This window comes from Phacochoerus africanus, chromosome X (assembly GCF_016906955.1).
Source record: "Phacochoerus africanus isolate WHEZ1 chromosome X, ROS_Pafr_v1, whole genome shotgun sequence".
Lineage (NCBI taxonomy): Eukaryota > Metazoa > Chordata > Mammalia > Artiodactyla > Suidae > Phacochoerus > Phacochoerus africanus.
This window is the reverse complement of record NC_062560.1, coordinates 36,870,168-36,886,509: the sequence shown is the minus strand read 5'-3', so window position 1 is coordinate 36,886,509 and position 16,342 is coordinate 36,870,168. Positions and strand designations below refer to the sequence as shown.

The window sequence follows — 16,342 nt, the reverse complement described above, 5'->3', positions numbered from 1 at the left end:
CACACATGCAGCGGGGGCACCTCTGGTGCTCTCCAGGCTGTGACATCATTGGGTTTCACCTCAGCTGAGAACAAAAGTGGGGGATCTAATGCCAGATGCAGTGCCCACACGAGATGGGTTCTAGACACCTGCCTTGGCATCTGAGCGGCCACATCTGGTAGACAGGAAAAGCAGGGCAGTAGGGGAAGGGGGCAGAGGGCGCATAAGGCAGGCTCCCTGGGAACCTGATCTGGTCAGGCACAAAAGCAGGGGCTGGCACCAGGTCCTGCCCAACTTTCAAGAGCCATGGTAAGCCTCGACCTCATGGTCTTTCCCACTTCCCTTGCTTGTTCCATCCTGACATGTAATGACTTCTACCTTGACTGCGATCCACTGGCAATAATAGTGGATTTAGGGGGGGGAGGGGAGTTGTGACCAGGACTTTCTTACAGTGTAGACACTTTCTGACCTATCCTCAGTACAGCTATCTGGAAAGTGATACCATGGCAGCTACAGATGGCACGAGAACATCCCATCTCTGCGTTGGCATCTGCATGTTACCTAAATAGAGCAGCCTCAATGACAATACGTGGCAGGCTGGCCACACGTCTCCTTGAAACTAGCAATTATGATCGCAAAACAGGATTCAGAATGATTTTCCCCCAGCTGGAGAAATCTCAAGTTTTACATGGAAATGAAAATGCGCAGTTTGGGGGGGTGGGGGGATGTGCTTGGGCCGTGGGATGGAAATCCTGTGAAATCAGATCGTTATGATCATTCTACAACCACAGGTGTGATAAATTCATTTGAGTAATAAAAAATAATAAAATTAAAATTAAAAATAAAAATTGAGCAACGCTTTATCTGCATGCTGCAAATCTTGGCGTGTTGTGCTTTCGTTTTTATACAGTTTAAAGTGCTTTTGAATTAAAAAAAAAGAAAAAATGCGCAGCTGCAGGGGTTTGCAATCAAGACCCTCTTCTCCCCTTTTCCATCAGCGCTGGCGAAGCAGCAGGGCTCCTCGCCCCCCGGGTAGGGATTGTGCCTCCAGTGGCAGGGGCGGCCCCACAGGTCTGGGGAGGAGACAGAGCACAGGCTGCTTGGGGGAAGTCTAGCACGTTGCCTTTGGTGAAGCACTCGTTTGGCCAGCCTTTGCCATCTGTGAAATTTTGTTAAACAGGCACAGGCATGCCTTGCTGCAGTGGTTATTTTAAAAGCATTTATATGGATGGTCACTGTTTTAAAACCAGGTGGAGAAAGAATCCTTTTGAGAGTTCTATATAAATATATACACAATGAAATATTAGGGTCTAAATAGATACACAATGAAATAAATCCGGAATGCACCGAGTACTACACAGTTTGATCACGAAGTCAGTTAGTTGGTAAGCAAACCTACTCAGCCATAAAAAGAACAAAATAATGCCATTTGCAGCAGCATGGATGGATCTAGAGATGATCATACTAAGTCAGCCAGACAAAGACAAATACCATATGAGATCACTTATACGTGGAATCCAAAAAATGATACAAATGAACTAATTTACAAAAGAGACTCAGAAAACAAAACTATGGTTATCTAAGGGGAAAGGGGGGAGGGATAAATTTAGGAGTTGGGGGTTATAAAACAGATAACCAACAACTACCTATTAGAACAGGGAACTATACTCAGTATCTTGCAATAACCTACATGGGAAAAGAATCTGCAGAGGAATATATATAGTCACACATATACATCTGAATCACTTTGCTGTCCACCTGAAACTAACGCAACATCGTAAATCAACTATACTTCAATAAACAGGTTTTTAAATAAGATAAATGGAACACCTTAAAGCTTCAGGTTTGGTGACATTGCCACATGTAGAATTTGGGGGGTGTAAGAGCTCAGGACGAGGCATTTGGAAACTAGCAATCCCACTGGAGATGCCAGGTGGCCTCTGCACCCTTTACGCGCTTCAAGAGGCCTCAAAGATCCACCCAAAGACTCTTGAACTGAGTCCTTCACGTGGTGTGTACTCACCTCATGGCGAAACACAAAGCCTGAAATGCCAGCGACGAGCTCAGCCAGGAACACCAGGGACAGAAACATGGCATACTGCAAATCAAGTGGACAAGGACACCGTCAGGACGAGGAACACTTTGGGGTAGGTTCCTTCTGCTCAGGGGAAACTGGAGAAATCATCACATTCCCTAGACAAAGGTCAGGAAAAGTTGAAAAACTCTTCTCCAGGTTTTCCCACCCAAACCTCCATGTAGGCATGTGTCCATTTAATCTATGTAAGCATTTGGGGGCACACGTGCTGGGCAGGATTCTTCCGGACAGCAGCGGCATGCCCATCGGCTCTGCTCAACCAGGAGACATCTCAAAGGGCTTTTTTTAAAAAAACAACGAAGTATCCAGTTTTTGGGTTTGGTTTTTTTTTTTTTTTTTTTTTTGGTCTTTTACAAAAGACACCCACGGCATATGGAAATTCCCAGGTTAGGGGTTGAATAGGAGCTACAGCTGCCAGCCTATACCACAGCCACACCAGATCCGAGCCACATCTGTGACCTACACCACAGCTCACAGCCACACTGCATCCTTAATCCAGTGAGCAAGGCCAGGGATTGAACCCACATCCTCAGATACTAGTCGGGTTGGTTGCTGCTGAGCCATGATGGGAACACTCTTCTTAACATGAGGACCCTGGAGCAGAAGGTACTCTGGGGTGCCCAGGGCCTTCCTCACCAGGGTCGCCTGGCATCTGTGAACAGAGTCCACTGCCTTCATCAGCCCACCCCTTGCAGCTCATTCAGGTTTTAAACTCTTCCAAGCCTGCCTTCCTGTTGGCCACTGGCTGCCCACTTGTAACTTCTACCCGCGGGTATCAGCTCTGCTCTCAGGAGACACCAAAACCAGCCCCTTGTCTGTGCAGACACAACCATGGTGTGACCCTGCCGCTGCTCTCCATCCAGGCCACCCCTCCTATTTCCTTAAGCACCTCTCCTATGACGTGGCTTCAAACCTCCTTCCTCTGGGGTTGTATCCCTCCCATCCTGACAGAGTGGCCAGGGTGTGCACAGGCTGACATCATGCCCTTCCTCACTGTGGCCCGCGTGCAGCACCTGCCATGGTACCTAGTGGGCCACTCACCTCTCATGTTCTGCACGTTACGTGGAGCTGAGAGCCTTTGGAAAAGCAAATTGGCTACACTACTGACGAGCAATGTCTGTGAGCATCCAAAGCCCTTTGTGCTGCTTACTCATTTCATGCTTCCTATACTTTCCAAGTCGATTTGTGTGTGTGTGTGTGTGTGTGTGTGTGTGCGTGCGCATGCACACGCACACTTGCGCATGCATGCTTAAGTTCAAGGATATTACACGGTACTTAAAAGACATTAAGGGCTTCTATTTTTGCGACTTTAAAAGCAGATAAAAGGGAAGAGAATTGATTCCTTTCCTGCCAGGCATATGTCTTATAATCTGCTTCTTCTCATCTCAAAATGAAATACAACTGTCTTGAATGTTGGGAATGGCCCTTGGTGACACCCTGGAGTTTGGGTAGACTGCACATGGCAGTGTTCCTTACTTATAAAGTGTACATATGTCTTGTAAAGTCTACATGTGTGCACAGGGTCCTAAGTTATTTTTCTCAGCTAAAGGTACATACATTCAAAGGAGGAAATACTGCCTTAAAATGTTGATTTCATTCAAAGTATTAATAGAAATCTCCACACACTGAAAGCATAGATACTCAAATATTGAACACAAGGTTTATGAATAGACGGCCCCGTGTACGACCTCTCTCAACTCAAATGCAGTTTGAAGCTCACTTAAGAGAGAGTCTTAACCCAGATCTAGCCTCTCCCGGAAAGTCCTGTGAGGAAGTTAACCATCGGGAGGCAGATGAGAGAAAACATTCGACTCTGAGGTCAGAAATCCTCCTAGATTTGAGTTCGGGCCTTGCTGTGCAGTAACTCAGGAAAGAGGCCACCACTCTGGGCCTCTGTAAAGTGCAAGTAGTTTTTTCAGTTTTGCAATTAATGAGGTTAAATGAGGACTGCAGAATTCCGGACAATCAATCAAGTACTTTCTGCTCTGTTCAGCTAGATCAGCCGTTTCCTGGCTCCAGGAAGTTCCCCGCTTCCAGAAGCTTCCAGAGACGGCCTGCTGCTCCTTCAGAAGGCCTTGGCCCAAAGCCTACTGGGGAGAGCCTGGATTAAATCCAGGTGGTAGGATGTGCGTTTTCTCCAAATGAAAAGACTGTAGTAGTAGAGGGTGGCAGGGGATAAGTTAGTAGGAGTTTGGGATTAACCGATACACATCGTTATAGATAAAATAGATAACCAACCAGGTCTTACTATTATGGCACAGGGAACTATACTCAATATCTTATATATAAACAATCTTTTTCCTATGTAAACTGAAACTAAGACAACATTGTAAATCAACTGTAGTTTAATTTTTTTTTTTTTTAATGCTGTGGTAGAAATAGCCCTGGCTTTTGGAAAGAAACCGATCTGTGTTTCACCCCCAGCTCTCTGTACGTTAGTTGTGTGAACCTGGTTAAGTTATTTCACCTCCAAGTCTTTATCACGTGATGTGAAAATACAACCCGCCACGTCTGGTGGTGGCGACGAATGAATAACATGTCGTGTATAACCCGGGACAACGCTGAGCAGCCGAAAGGAACTAAATGATGGCTTGAAGACCAAAAGCAAACCCCCCAAACTCCAAAAGACTCCCTTGCTAGCGAGCTCACAAGTGTTAGGAGAAAGAGGCAGCGTGGGGTGAAACCACCCTCGGAAGAGGCCGGAAGTACCCGTGCCACTGCCGCTTGTCCTCTTCCGCCCGCTTCGCTCACAGTCCTGAGGCTGCAAGAAACCTTGGTGGTTTAGCCCAATACCGTTCTTTCCTTAATGGGGTCAAAGGCCCAAAGAGGTTACACCCTTGCCCCTCAAAACCTGAGCTAGTCAGGGTCAGTCAGGGCTCCAGACCAGGTCTCCTCCTTCCTTGTTTGGCCCCATGGATTTTGAGCAGTCATTCTCGTCTGCGCCTCTGGGGTTCATTCTCTCCTGGTTCCTCACTGTGCCGAGGAAGAGGCTCTGAGCACGGCTGCGCAATGGAAGCCTCCCGGGGAGCTGTTAGAAAATGTGAGGCCTGAGCTTCACTGCCATAGATGCTGGTTCCACTGGCTGGGAGTGGGACCTGCAAAGGCTTTTTTTTGTGTGTGTGTGTCTTCATTTTTAAAAGTTTGATGAAGTGTAGTGGATTTACAATGTTGTGATGAATGCCTACTGGAGAGGGTGTGGAAAAAAGGGAAGCCCTCTTACACTGTTGGTGGGAATGTAAATTGGTACAACCACTATGGAAAATGGTATGGAGGTTCCTCAGAAAGCTAAAAATAGAATTACCTACCATATGACCCGGCAAAGGCATTTTTAAAAAAGCTGCCCAGGTGACTTAGGCACACGTCAAAGCTGAGGACCACAATCCGGGACCAAAGGAAATCTTAACGTTTATAAGAAGCACTAGCTTGACAGAACATTGTAAAGCAACGGTATTTTACAAAGCATGGCAAAGTACTAGAAGGCAGACTCAGGGGCACTAGTGGAGGTGACAGCAGCCCCCATCTGGTCTCACCATGGCTTTTCCGCCGCCCTGGAAGGATCAGTGGTGGCCAGGGTGTTAGCCTCCTGCATGGTCTGCAGGACAGAAAGTGTACCTCTCTGGGGCTGCCAGCGAAGACTGGCCAGTACCCATTTGGAAGGGTGCATCACCCTCACACCCATATTTGTCATTCAATGGTATTAAAGGTTACTCCAATCTAGGCAGAGACAAGAAAGGACGGGCAACACAGCATGGACAGAATCTCGGGCCCCCACCCCACCCCACTAACCTTTCATAGAACGAGACCTCTTTAAAATGAAATTTTCTTTCAAAGAGAGGCTCTTGCTGACTTTTATCTACAAAAGCCTTCTATGTTAAGTCTTATTGATGAGAAGCATGGACAAGTGAGTAGAGAATTAGGCATCTGGTCTACCAAAAGGTTAAGCTGCAATAACAGCCTTTGAACAGCGTGCCCTTACTCTTTGGGAAGCATCACTCCTGTGTCCTATTAGAATAAAGGCACTCAGCAGGGGTCCTGGGAGCCAATACTTGGCCCCACCTCAACCCTCTGTGGAGCGAGGAAGCTCTGGCTTAGCTCGACTCCCGCTGCACTGAGCCAGGCTGTGCAGGTGTAGAGAAGAGTGCCTGTGCATCCGAGCACAGCCAAGCTCGAGGAGGCAGGAAGTATTTCTCCAACAGGAACTTGGACATGAGAGGCTGCTTATGTTCGGGATGCTGCCTTGCCCACCAAGGCTGCACCTCACACGCTGGAAGAGATTCCTAAGACAACTCAAAACTGGAGCAGGGCATCGTGCCCTGAGGCTATAAATGGCTTATTGGAACTGCTGGCCACTGCTCTGTCATCATCTACCTCGAGGGACCAGGACTGGATTTTTTGTGCCAGGCTGTGTTTGGGGTTGTTTCTCCCTCTAGGGGGTTAAAGGGTGGATTAGGTAAGAGCCTGGACTAAAATTCAAGTCCATGAATATAAAGGTCTCGTCTGTGGCTTCGACAAGGGCCACTTCGCTTTCATATGATTTCTATTTTTCCAAGACATCATTGGAGACCAGTGTGATATTGTGACACACTCACCAGTTTCAGCATCCATGGGCTACCACGGCATGTGGCAAAGCATCCGAACAGGCCAAAAACGACGATGGTGGTACCGGTTCCGATGAGCACGTAGGGGGCATTTGTGGAGTTCTCGGCAATGAGGGAGATATAGGTGCCCAGGGTGAGCTTGCCCCAGACTCCGACGGCCAGCAGGATCACGCCAGTGATCTGCAGAGGGGGAGGAGGGAAAAGGCAGTGTGAGACTGCTGCCGAGAGAGGGGAGAATCGACACGGAGCAACGGGGCCTGAATCTGAAGACTCCAGTTGCCAGGAGCAAGAGGGCCCTCCTTGCTGAGGGGATCCCCGAAGTGGTGAGGGAGGCGGGGGAGTGTCAGGTACCATTAACCCAAAGCCATCACACAGTAGAGACATTTGATGTTGGACGGTCGGATCTGCCCCTCCCACAATCCTATGTGCAGGTACCGTATTAACCGGGAGTCGAGCCAGCGACAAAGGACTTTGCTTTTTCAAGCTGCTTTACATGGCCAGAACAGTGTAAATCCATTATAAGAGAAAAAAATAAAAACCCAACGAATAAATAAGTAAAAGTACGTCCTAATGCAGGTCTGAGAGTCTGCCCAACACAGAGCTGGGCACGACCCCTCTCCCCAGTAAGAATATCAGCCACCCTTTTTGATGGCACCTGTGCAGAGAGAATGATGTGAGGTTATCTATCCGGCATGAGGTTTTAAAGAACAGCGTGATTTTCTTTGACTGTCATTACAAAGGCCCTTATAAAAGCAAAATATTCAAAATTCTTTGGAATCCCTATGGATGCCTTGCCTTATTTACAATATTCTATTCACTATAAAACAAGAATCTGAAGAGTTCCTGGAATTAGCTGTAACATGGTTTGTCAAATCCCCCCCCTCCCCATAGGTCCGAAGGAACCCCTGCCCCTGCCCGAGCATGTCTAAACCACAAAAGCTTGCATCACGCAGGGGCTAGACTTGGGGCTGCACACCACGCCTAACTCTCCATCCTCCACAGACCACACACCCCAGGGTCTTTAGCTGCTGAAGCCAGTGATCCACTTTATGCCTCTCTGTCTCCCCAGCCAGTCTCACCTTTGCTTTACCTATAGCTTAGCAACTCATTCAAACTGACATCCCTCCAACCGCCACCACTTCTGACATCTTATGAGGCTCGAAAGAAGCCTGGGGGTCCAAGGAAGCCCTTCCCGTTTTGTCCCACCCAATGGGCCAACGTCCCACACCAAATGCCTCGGCCCCTGTCCAGCCTGCTCATCTGAGTGAGGAGGCAAGATGCGACACTGCAGGCCACCAGCAGGACACAAATCAAAGCCCTCCTCCCCGAGGTTTCCCCTGCCAATCAACACACTGCTCCTTAATGTCTGTAAGGGACCACCACCAAATACATGCTACACGAGGAACCAATGGCTGGGCCAGCGGAGATGCCTAGGAATTTCTTCACGCTTGCTTCTGTAGTTTGGAGCCATCAAGCGTCACTATCAGACTCTCTGTATGGGAAAAAGAATAGTTTTTTCCCCCCACGTCCCTGAGAGTGGGCTCCACCTTTTGGAGGATGGGATTCAGGGAAACAGGAAGAGCTTGGTGATGCTCCCCTCCCCCCACCCTGACAGCCTCTCTACTTTCGAGAACCATCACCGTGAAAGACAGAATGAAGAGCTTTAAATGAGGAAAAGCTCTGGGAACATGTGCTCCTTTTATAAGGGAAAGGCAAAGGAATGGGATGCGGTCTTGAGGAGAAAATGTCTGACACTAATATTTGGGAGAAAGTGGCCTGAAGGTCTACTGGCTTTGAAAAGTCAAAATGGGGCGGCCCTTCGGTGAGTTAAGAAAACCAAGAATCTATTTGTTGCCAAGAGTTCCAAGTCCTTTACTGACACCTGGTGGTGGCTAAAAAAAAGTACCTCCCTTGAACATCTTTTCTGCCACACTCCTCCAAATGGAAACTAAACGCCGTTCATCCACTAGACTCAAAATTGAACTCTCTACTCATTAGGGGTAAGAATGCAGTGGATATTCCGTAGAAAGGACAGTGCCTGAGCTATTGTTTATTCCTCAATGCTTAGCATGGTGCCAGACAGAGAAAATGCTTAATATTCATTGACAAATACATTTCATTTCTCTAGGTATAGACCTCTATTTTATAAAACAGAGTCTTTCTCTTTTTTTCTTTTTTTTCGGTTGGGCCCATAGCATGTAGAAGTTCCAGGCCAGGGACCTAACTTGCGCCACAGCAGTGACCTGAGCCGCAGCAGGGACAACACTGGATCCTTAACCCACTGCTCCACAAGAGAACCGCCCCCCCCCGCCACAGTCTTTCAGATGCCAAAGACTTACAAAACATCTCCAGCAAGTAAATACTGAGAGGTAACTTAAAGTGAAACCAAAGAGAATCTTTCTCCCCTACATCCCTCTATGGCATTATCTGCCCAGAGGTATAAATATTACAATGTAAATGTATTGAACAAAACCAAAACCTTCAGTTAAACTAGTCATTTTTTGGGCTGAATATAAGTCTCATCCAGACCCTTGAGATTTCATGAGATTGCCCCCAAAGAATCAGGAACCCTTCAGACATACACTGAGTAGCTGCCTTCTATACACTACTATCGCTAGCCATTATTGGAATGCGATGGCTTTAATGAAAGTGTCCACTACTCACCAAGCATGAGTTCCATATCATACTTCTGTGGCCAGTGATTTCAAGTCGTTCTCTTACTACCCTAACAAATATTCTATGCAGTTTGTCAAAGTTAACACAAATCCATTTTAAGGCAAATGATATTAACCTTTTTTTTTCCTTTTCTTTCAAAAAATCATGTCTTCAAATTTGGCCATTGGGTTATCTATGAAACCCCTTCTCATTAAAGTATAAGGCCTACACTATCAACTTGTGAAAATGTTCCTATAGTGTAAATTACACAAATACTCCATTTCGTTTTGCAAAAAGACTATTTGCAGACCTCCAAGGGTACCTCTTAAGGCACGCCGGTGGGCGCAAACAAACCCAACACTGGGCACCATATTGCTTGGGAGAAAAGGTATCCAACGTTTTGACCTTGACCAAGTCAGTCATCCTCTAAGGAACGCCTCCTCTGAAGCAGGTGGAGACTGGGCTAGATAGGTCCCTTCCAGCACCTGTGTGCCAGGAATGCAGAAACCGCCTAGAGAGGAAAGTCCTTCTCTGATGCTGCACTTGTACGCAAACATCCCTGATGGACCCGCTCTGTGTTTGGAAGCCCAAACTCCACATAGGCCAGTCCTTCTGCACACGCCAAACCCACCTCTTCATGCCCCCTCACTAGGCTTTGTAAACTCCTCGTACTTCCAGGAAAACTGAGCTCTTCTCTGCATGCTTCCTGTGCTTTACTGCTTCTCAGCCTTTGCTCATGATGACCCTCTGACCTAGAGTTCTTACACTTCCTATCCCTGCCTGTCTACATCCTAAACTCTTAGGGTACCCTAGATGCACGCCTCCCAGCCTCCTTAAACAGAACTTAGTGGGTCGTCGGTCATGGTCACTTTGCGCCCCATCCCCCTCTCATGCACGTCCAGGACTGTGATCCCCTTGAGGGCAGGAGCTGCGCAGAGTCAACATCTAGTACATGCCCGCTGCATGAATGAGTCAGCAGCTGACTAGAGAGTTCAAGGGGAAGACGCTTCATGTTAGCCATACACCTGCCATGCCCTCTGAACATCGTTGAGGAACTGTCAGAGACGGCGGAATGCCGATCCGGACAGGCATTGTGATCTGGGGAAGTAACAAGCTAAGGAAGAAAGAAGAAAAGAATAAACAGACAAGGGAGGAAAAGGCTGGGCTTCAGTGTACCCCAAAGTGAGTGAATCCATATTTTCTTGGTGGTAATGGTGGTGGACTTGGCATGAGGCTTGGAAGAAGTTGCCAGGCAGCAGAAAGAAAAAAAAACTACAGGAAAAGGGCTAGGAAGCCATAGAACACAATAAACTAGTGCTGGCATTTTTTTTTCCTACTATAATAATGCTTCTTACCAAGGATATGAAACATACAAAGAATGATGTCACTGTTGTCTATAGGATTTTTTTTTTTCTTGGTTCCTGTTAACACACAGAGAAATACTCGTTCATACACCTGCCTTTCCAAGCAGCCACTGAATGAAAAGCAAAGGACAGGTTCTCTTGACATCTCCCTTCTGCTCCGGGTGCAACAAATGGGATCAGAGTCACCAAAGCAATTCTGTGTCTCAGCTCTTCAGAAACCTCAAGTTCTTTTATGGTTGGGCTTTTTGTTTGTTTGTTTGCCATTTAGGGCCACAGGTGCAGCATATGGAGGTCCCCAGGCTAGGGGTCAAATCAGAGCTGCAGCTGCCGGCCTACACCACAACGCACAGCAATTCCAGGTCCTTAACCCACTGAGCGAGGCCAGGGATGGAACCCTCATTCTCATGGACACTATGTCACGTTCTTAACCCACTGAGACACAATGGGACCTCCCCCCTTTTCTTTCTTTAACTAGGTAATATACTAAATAGGAACTTGGGGAGGCAGTAGAATAAGATGCAGATGCTTATGCAGGAGATGGGGCTCATGAACCATGCATTATGCAATTAAAGGAAAAAAGACAATAGACAATTGAATTATAGACGCAATGGCTACCTGGAAGATGCACCCTGCTCTAAGGCCATATGGAAGAGAAAGCACAGGACCAAAAACCAGCTGGAAGAAACATGCCGAAGAAATTGTGTGCAGAAATCTCAGCTAGATAGCATTGTAGGTGCAAGCCACAATTCAGTGATCCCAGAGGTTTACAGGTTGATTCACTCTGGGCGACTATACTGGGATATTGGGAAATGTTCCTCCCCTGTTCCAGATGGTTCTATAACTCAGACAAAAATGCCTGACACAGAAACTCCATGCATATCATCAATAATTGAAATAAAGGTCCTTGGAAGTTAGGTTTTAAGAAGCAAAGCAGCCAACCAACCATGCTTTGAGCTCATTCTTACATAAGCGTGTGTGCTGAGGGGACAGCAGGGGAGAGCGAGTCCGGGCAGGGTTCTGACCTGATTTTATAGCAACCCAAAGGCGGAGCAACCAGCAGCTTCCATAATGTCATGGTCTTCTCTTTGAACTTGAAAAGTAACAGTGTGAATCCGTCATATTTACAACTTAAGATTTGATAATGAATTACTCTTGTAAATCCTTCATGTTTTAAAATAGACTAAGAACCTGAATTTATTGGAGTTTTTCAGGAGGCTTGAGAACTCACTCCAGATGAATGGCAGAAAGGGATGCAGCATCATCTATCCGTCTACCCACCCATCTATATATTTTTATGGCCGCACGTGCAGCATATGGAACTTCCCAGGCTAGGGGTCAAATCGGAGCTGCAACTGCCGGCCTATACCACAGCCATAGCAACACTGGATCTGAGCTGCATCTGCGAACTTCGCCACAGCTCACGGCAATACCAGGACCCCAACCCACTGAGTGAGGCCAGGGATCAAACCTACATCCTCATGAATACCAGTCAGGTTCTTAACCCACTGAGCCACAATGGGAACTCTGACTCAGCATATTTAAAAGGTAGGTGAATGAGAGAGCTCTGGGAAGGGTTTCCATTGCAGTTTTGTCACTAATAAACTGTGTGACTTAGGGCAGCTGGCCTAACCTTTCTGAGCCTCAGTTCCCTCTTCAGTAAGAGCAGGAGGTGGAAAAACCTGATTTGCACTGCTTCCTCCAGCAACGACTTTTGGATACAATGAATCTGAATTTCAAACTTCATATGCTTATTCCCTTTGAAATATATTTATATTTGTGTCACTGGGCAAAGAAGCACCAGAAAGTTCTTTTGGGTTTTGTGAGGTTTTTGTGGTCTTTTTAGGGCCATACCCGCAGCATATGGAGGTTCCCAGGCTGGGGGTCGAATTGGAGTTACAGCTGCCGGCCTACATCACAGCCACAGCAACACCAGATCTGAGCTGTGTCTGCAACCTACACCACAGCTCACAGCAACGCCAGCTCCTTAACCCACTGAGCGAGGCCAGGGATTGAACCTGCATCCTCATGGATACTAGTTGGGTTCTTTACCGCCGAGCCACGACGGGAACTTCAGCACCAGGAAGTTTATCAGGTCCTCCCTGTGACTGACGAACTGTCGGCAGTGGGAAGAGGAAAGCTGGCTCATTGCTGGACTTGAAGCCCACTGTTCTGTCAGCTTTCTGAGGTACCCACTGGATTCTGGGACAGAGAAAGGGGCTCATGCATTGTCGTTGTACCTAGACATCCAAAATGCATGAGCTCACAGTCATAAGAACAAGCTTGCTTTCTTTTTTTGCCATTTTCTAGGGCCACTCCTGCTGCATATGGAGGTTCCCAGGCTAGGGGTCGAATCGGAGCTGTAGCTGCCAGCCTACACCACAGCCACAGCAATGCAGGATCAGAGGCTCATCTGCAACCCACACCACAGCTCATGGCAATGCCGGATCTTTAACCCACTGAGCAAGGCCAGGGGCCGAACCCTCAACCTCATGGTTCCTAGTCGGACTCGTTAACCACTGCACCACAACGGGAACTCCTTGAGATGCTTTGAAATGCTGACTTATTCAATGCTCAAAAGTGAGTTTGAGAACCAGAAGGAAGCCCAAAGACCGTGCGGTCCAGGCCTGCTGTCTGTTCGGCATGAGGCAACATGGCCAGAAGGCAGGCGTGCACGTGGGACTGGAGTTGAGGTGCAAGTCAGAGCTGCAGGCAGGGGCTGAGGGAGGCCTGGGGCTCGGGAAGCGGAGGCAGAGAGCAGGACAAGGGCGAAGCCTTGAGGAAGGGGGTCTCTACAACGCGGGAGGCTAGTGCTGGAAGATGGGAACGGCGAGCCGATGCAGCACAGAGTGGATAGGTCTGTGAAGGTAACAGCCAGTAGAAGCAGGAGACATGGAAGGAAGATGCTTTTTCTTCTCCTCTGAAGCCGTATGGGAAACACAACAGCACAGTTCACGGACCCCAGGTGTGCCCGTGAGCAGACATGACCCTCTTTATACAGCCAGTAAAGCCTGCGAAGATTCTATTTTGTATTGAAATATTATTTCATCCTTCAGCCAATTCACAGAATTCAAGGAGCTAGGTCATGAGCCTAGAGTGATGTGTCACAAACTCCAGGTTCTCTCTGGATGTTTTCAGTGACCATGTAGCCAGGGTCTATTGAAGTGCAGACTGCCTAACAGATCTTAGATGCTTTTTTTTTTTCCTTTTTTCTTTTCCTAGGGCTGCACCCGCGACATATGGAGGTTCCCAGGCTAGGGGTTGAATCGGAGCTGCAGCTGCTGGCCTACACCACAGCTCACAGCAACGCCGGATCCTTAACCCCCTGAGCGAGGCCAGGGATCGAACCCATGTCCTCATGGATGCCAGTCGGATTCGTTAACCACTGAGCCATGACGGGAACTCATTAGATGCTTTTAAAATACGTACAGGGCTTTAACCAACACCATGAAGTGTTAGGAATTTCAGCTCTGGCGGTGGACCCATCAGAGGCTCGTCTTCACTCGGGTATTGAAGCAGCTGATCATTTCATGGCAAATGTCTGCAGGAATGTTTTCGGTCTGGCAAAGAATGCTGCCCTCTCCCAGATGTCCTAAATGGGCATCCACCGGCTTGTGTATGTGTGTCATGTTGCACACCTGTGCCCCAGTCCTTCGTCTGTGTCTTTGAAATACAGGACTGACCCCCGTGATGTCTACAGGCGCCGTCTACCTGGTGCTCAAGTTTTAAGTGTTTCTTTGAATTGTCCAGACGTCCTCAGAGGGGCCAGGGTCAAGCTCAGCTCTTAGCTGGGATGCAGACCACACTCATCAAGAGCTTTCTGTCAGAGCCTGTGCTGGCCAGGCTTTGTGTTCAGCCGGGGGGGGGGGGGGGGGGGGAGTCTAGTGGGGCAGTGGCTCGAGCAGGTGGCTGGCTGGAGACGGAATAATCTCTAACGCCCTAGAAGCTCAGCAAGTGGTGGAAACGGATTGATAGGGTGACAATACGTTTGGAACTAAAAACTGGGTCTGCACATGGTAGACACATACGAAATAGGCCTATTACCAAAAATCGGGGCTGGGCAGCTGCTAAAATGATAACAGAGAACGCTTTATCAAAATAGCCTTTTACTGCTTGAATAACTAAACCCCTCTGAATGCAGCCCAAGCAGTTCCGCCTCATGCTTAATTCCATTATTCAACAAAGGCTCATAGGAAAGTTCCAAACATGTTATTAGGGACCCTGTATAGCACACTAGGAAATGAGAAAGGATGGGCACCCCTGAATTGCTTTCCTAATTTCTGAATATTATTCTAAAAGATCCTGGACTTTAGGTCTTCTCCCTCTTAAACAATTCCCTCAAGAAAGGCCCAGGAGGAAAAAAAAAAAAATCCTTTCCTGTTTATTAGCACATGGAGAAACAGTCCATTTCATCTGGGAGAAATTTTAAGAGCAACTTTTTCTGAGCCTCCTGGCATAACTTTTTTTTTTTTTCTTTTTGGCAGTGCCCATGACATGCAGAAGTACCTGGGCCAGGGATCGAACCCACGCCACACCAGGGGCCAGAGCCACAGCAGTGACAATGCCAGATCCTTAATTCGCTGCACCACCAGGGAACTCCTATTTTTTATTTACAAGTATTGTTGAGTTCTCCTTGCAAATGTTTACAACAGGGCTTGGGCTTTTGATTTCCTCTAATAGGAAGCGTCTTAGTGACTTCCAGTCTCCAGGAAGATGTGAAAGGAAGAGGTGAACAGACCAGAGGTTAAGACTGTCTGGATGGAGTTCACATGTCTGCTTTCACCAATGACCCAGATATATAAATAGACGGTATATAGGTGAATGTCTATTAGGAACTGGGGCCAGCTAAGCCACTTACGAGGAGATCTATGCACTTAGAAATCAGGACCAGCTGTAGTGGCTAAAGTGACAGAAGCTTAATGTTTGGGGGATTCCCTCTATGCCACACCTCCTGCGTGGAACCCCCAGGTTGCTCTCCTATTGAAAACCCAGGAGTTCCCGTTGTGGCTCAGTGGTAATGAACCTGACTAGTATCCATGAGGTTGCGGGTTTGATTCCCTGGGCTCGCTCAGTAGGTTAAGTTCCACCCCTAGCCTGGGAACCTCCATATGCCGTGGGTATGACCCTAAAAAAGACAATAAAATAAAATAACATAAAATCCACTGGCTCACTTAACACACACAAAGGCAGGTGAATGGCAGGAGCCCTAAGCCTTAGCCTCCTGAGCAGGGGCCGAGCAGCTGAAGGAAGAGCTGTGGGGAGAAGCCACTTTCCTTTCTCCCATTCCTCCAGTGACCTAGGACTGGATCAGTGCTCCGCAAAGAGGGATCAAGTCCCACATTAACAAGAAAAGATATTTTAAAAGAAGTTCAAGTCAGGGTAAGCTTATCAACAAGAGCTACAACTCTCTTATCAATGTGTGTTGACAGTTTGCACTGACCCCACATTCGCCCCGCCCTGTATTGTTAATTGTATATCCATCAAGATCTGAAGAGTCTCGAGGGAGGAAATAAGGTCCTTTACCGCCTTTGTCCCCATCAAAGCCTCACCCACATCCTGTGCCTAATTTTTCCAGACACCATGTCACTCAGACATTCTGTCCTGATACCCGTTTAGGTAGAATCACTGCTTGTCGGACGGGGAGTCCCAATATT

The 16,342-nt window shown here is 47.6% G+C and overlaps 1 protein-coding gene across 1 annotated transcript in view; it reads right to left on the bottom strand.

Moving 5' to 3' along the window:
• The window catches only part of TSPAN7 (tetraspanin 7), a 131,415-nt gene that overhangs the window by 17,672 nt on the left and 97,401 nt on the right, over positions 1–16,342 (bottom strand). Inside the window, exons 2-3 of the mRNA XM_047765324.1 lie at positions 6,664–6,852; positions 2,003–2,077 (exon numbers count right to left, since the gene is read on the bottom strand). Coding sequence (XP_047621280.1) covers positions 2,003–2,077; positions 6,664–6,852 — 264 coding nt within the window. The remainder of the gene's footprint in view (positions 1–2,002; positions 2,078–6,663; positions 6,853–16,342) is intronic.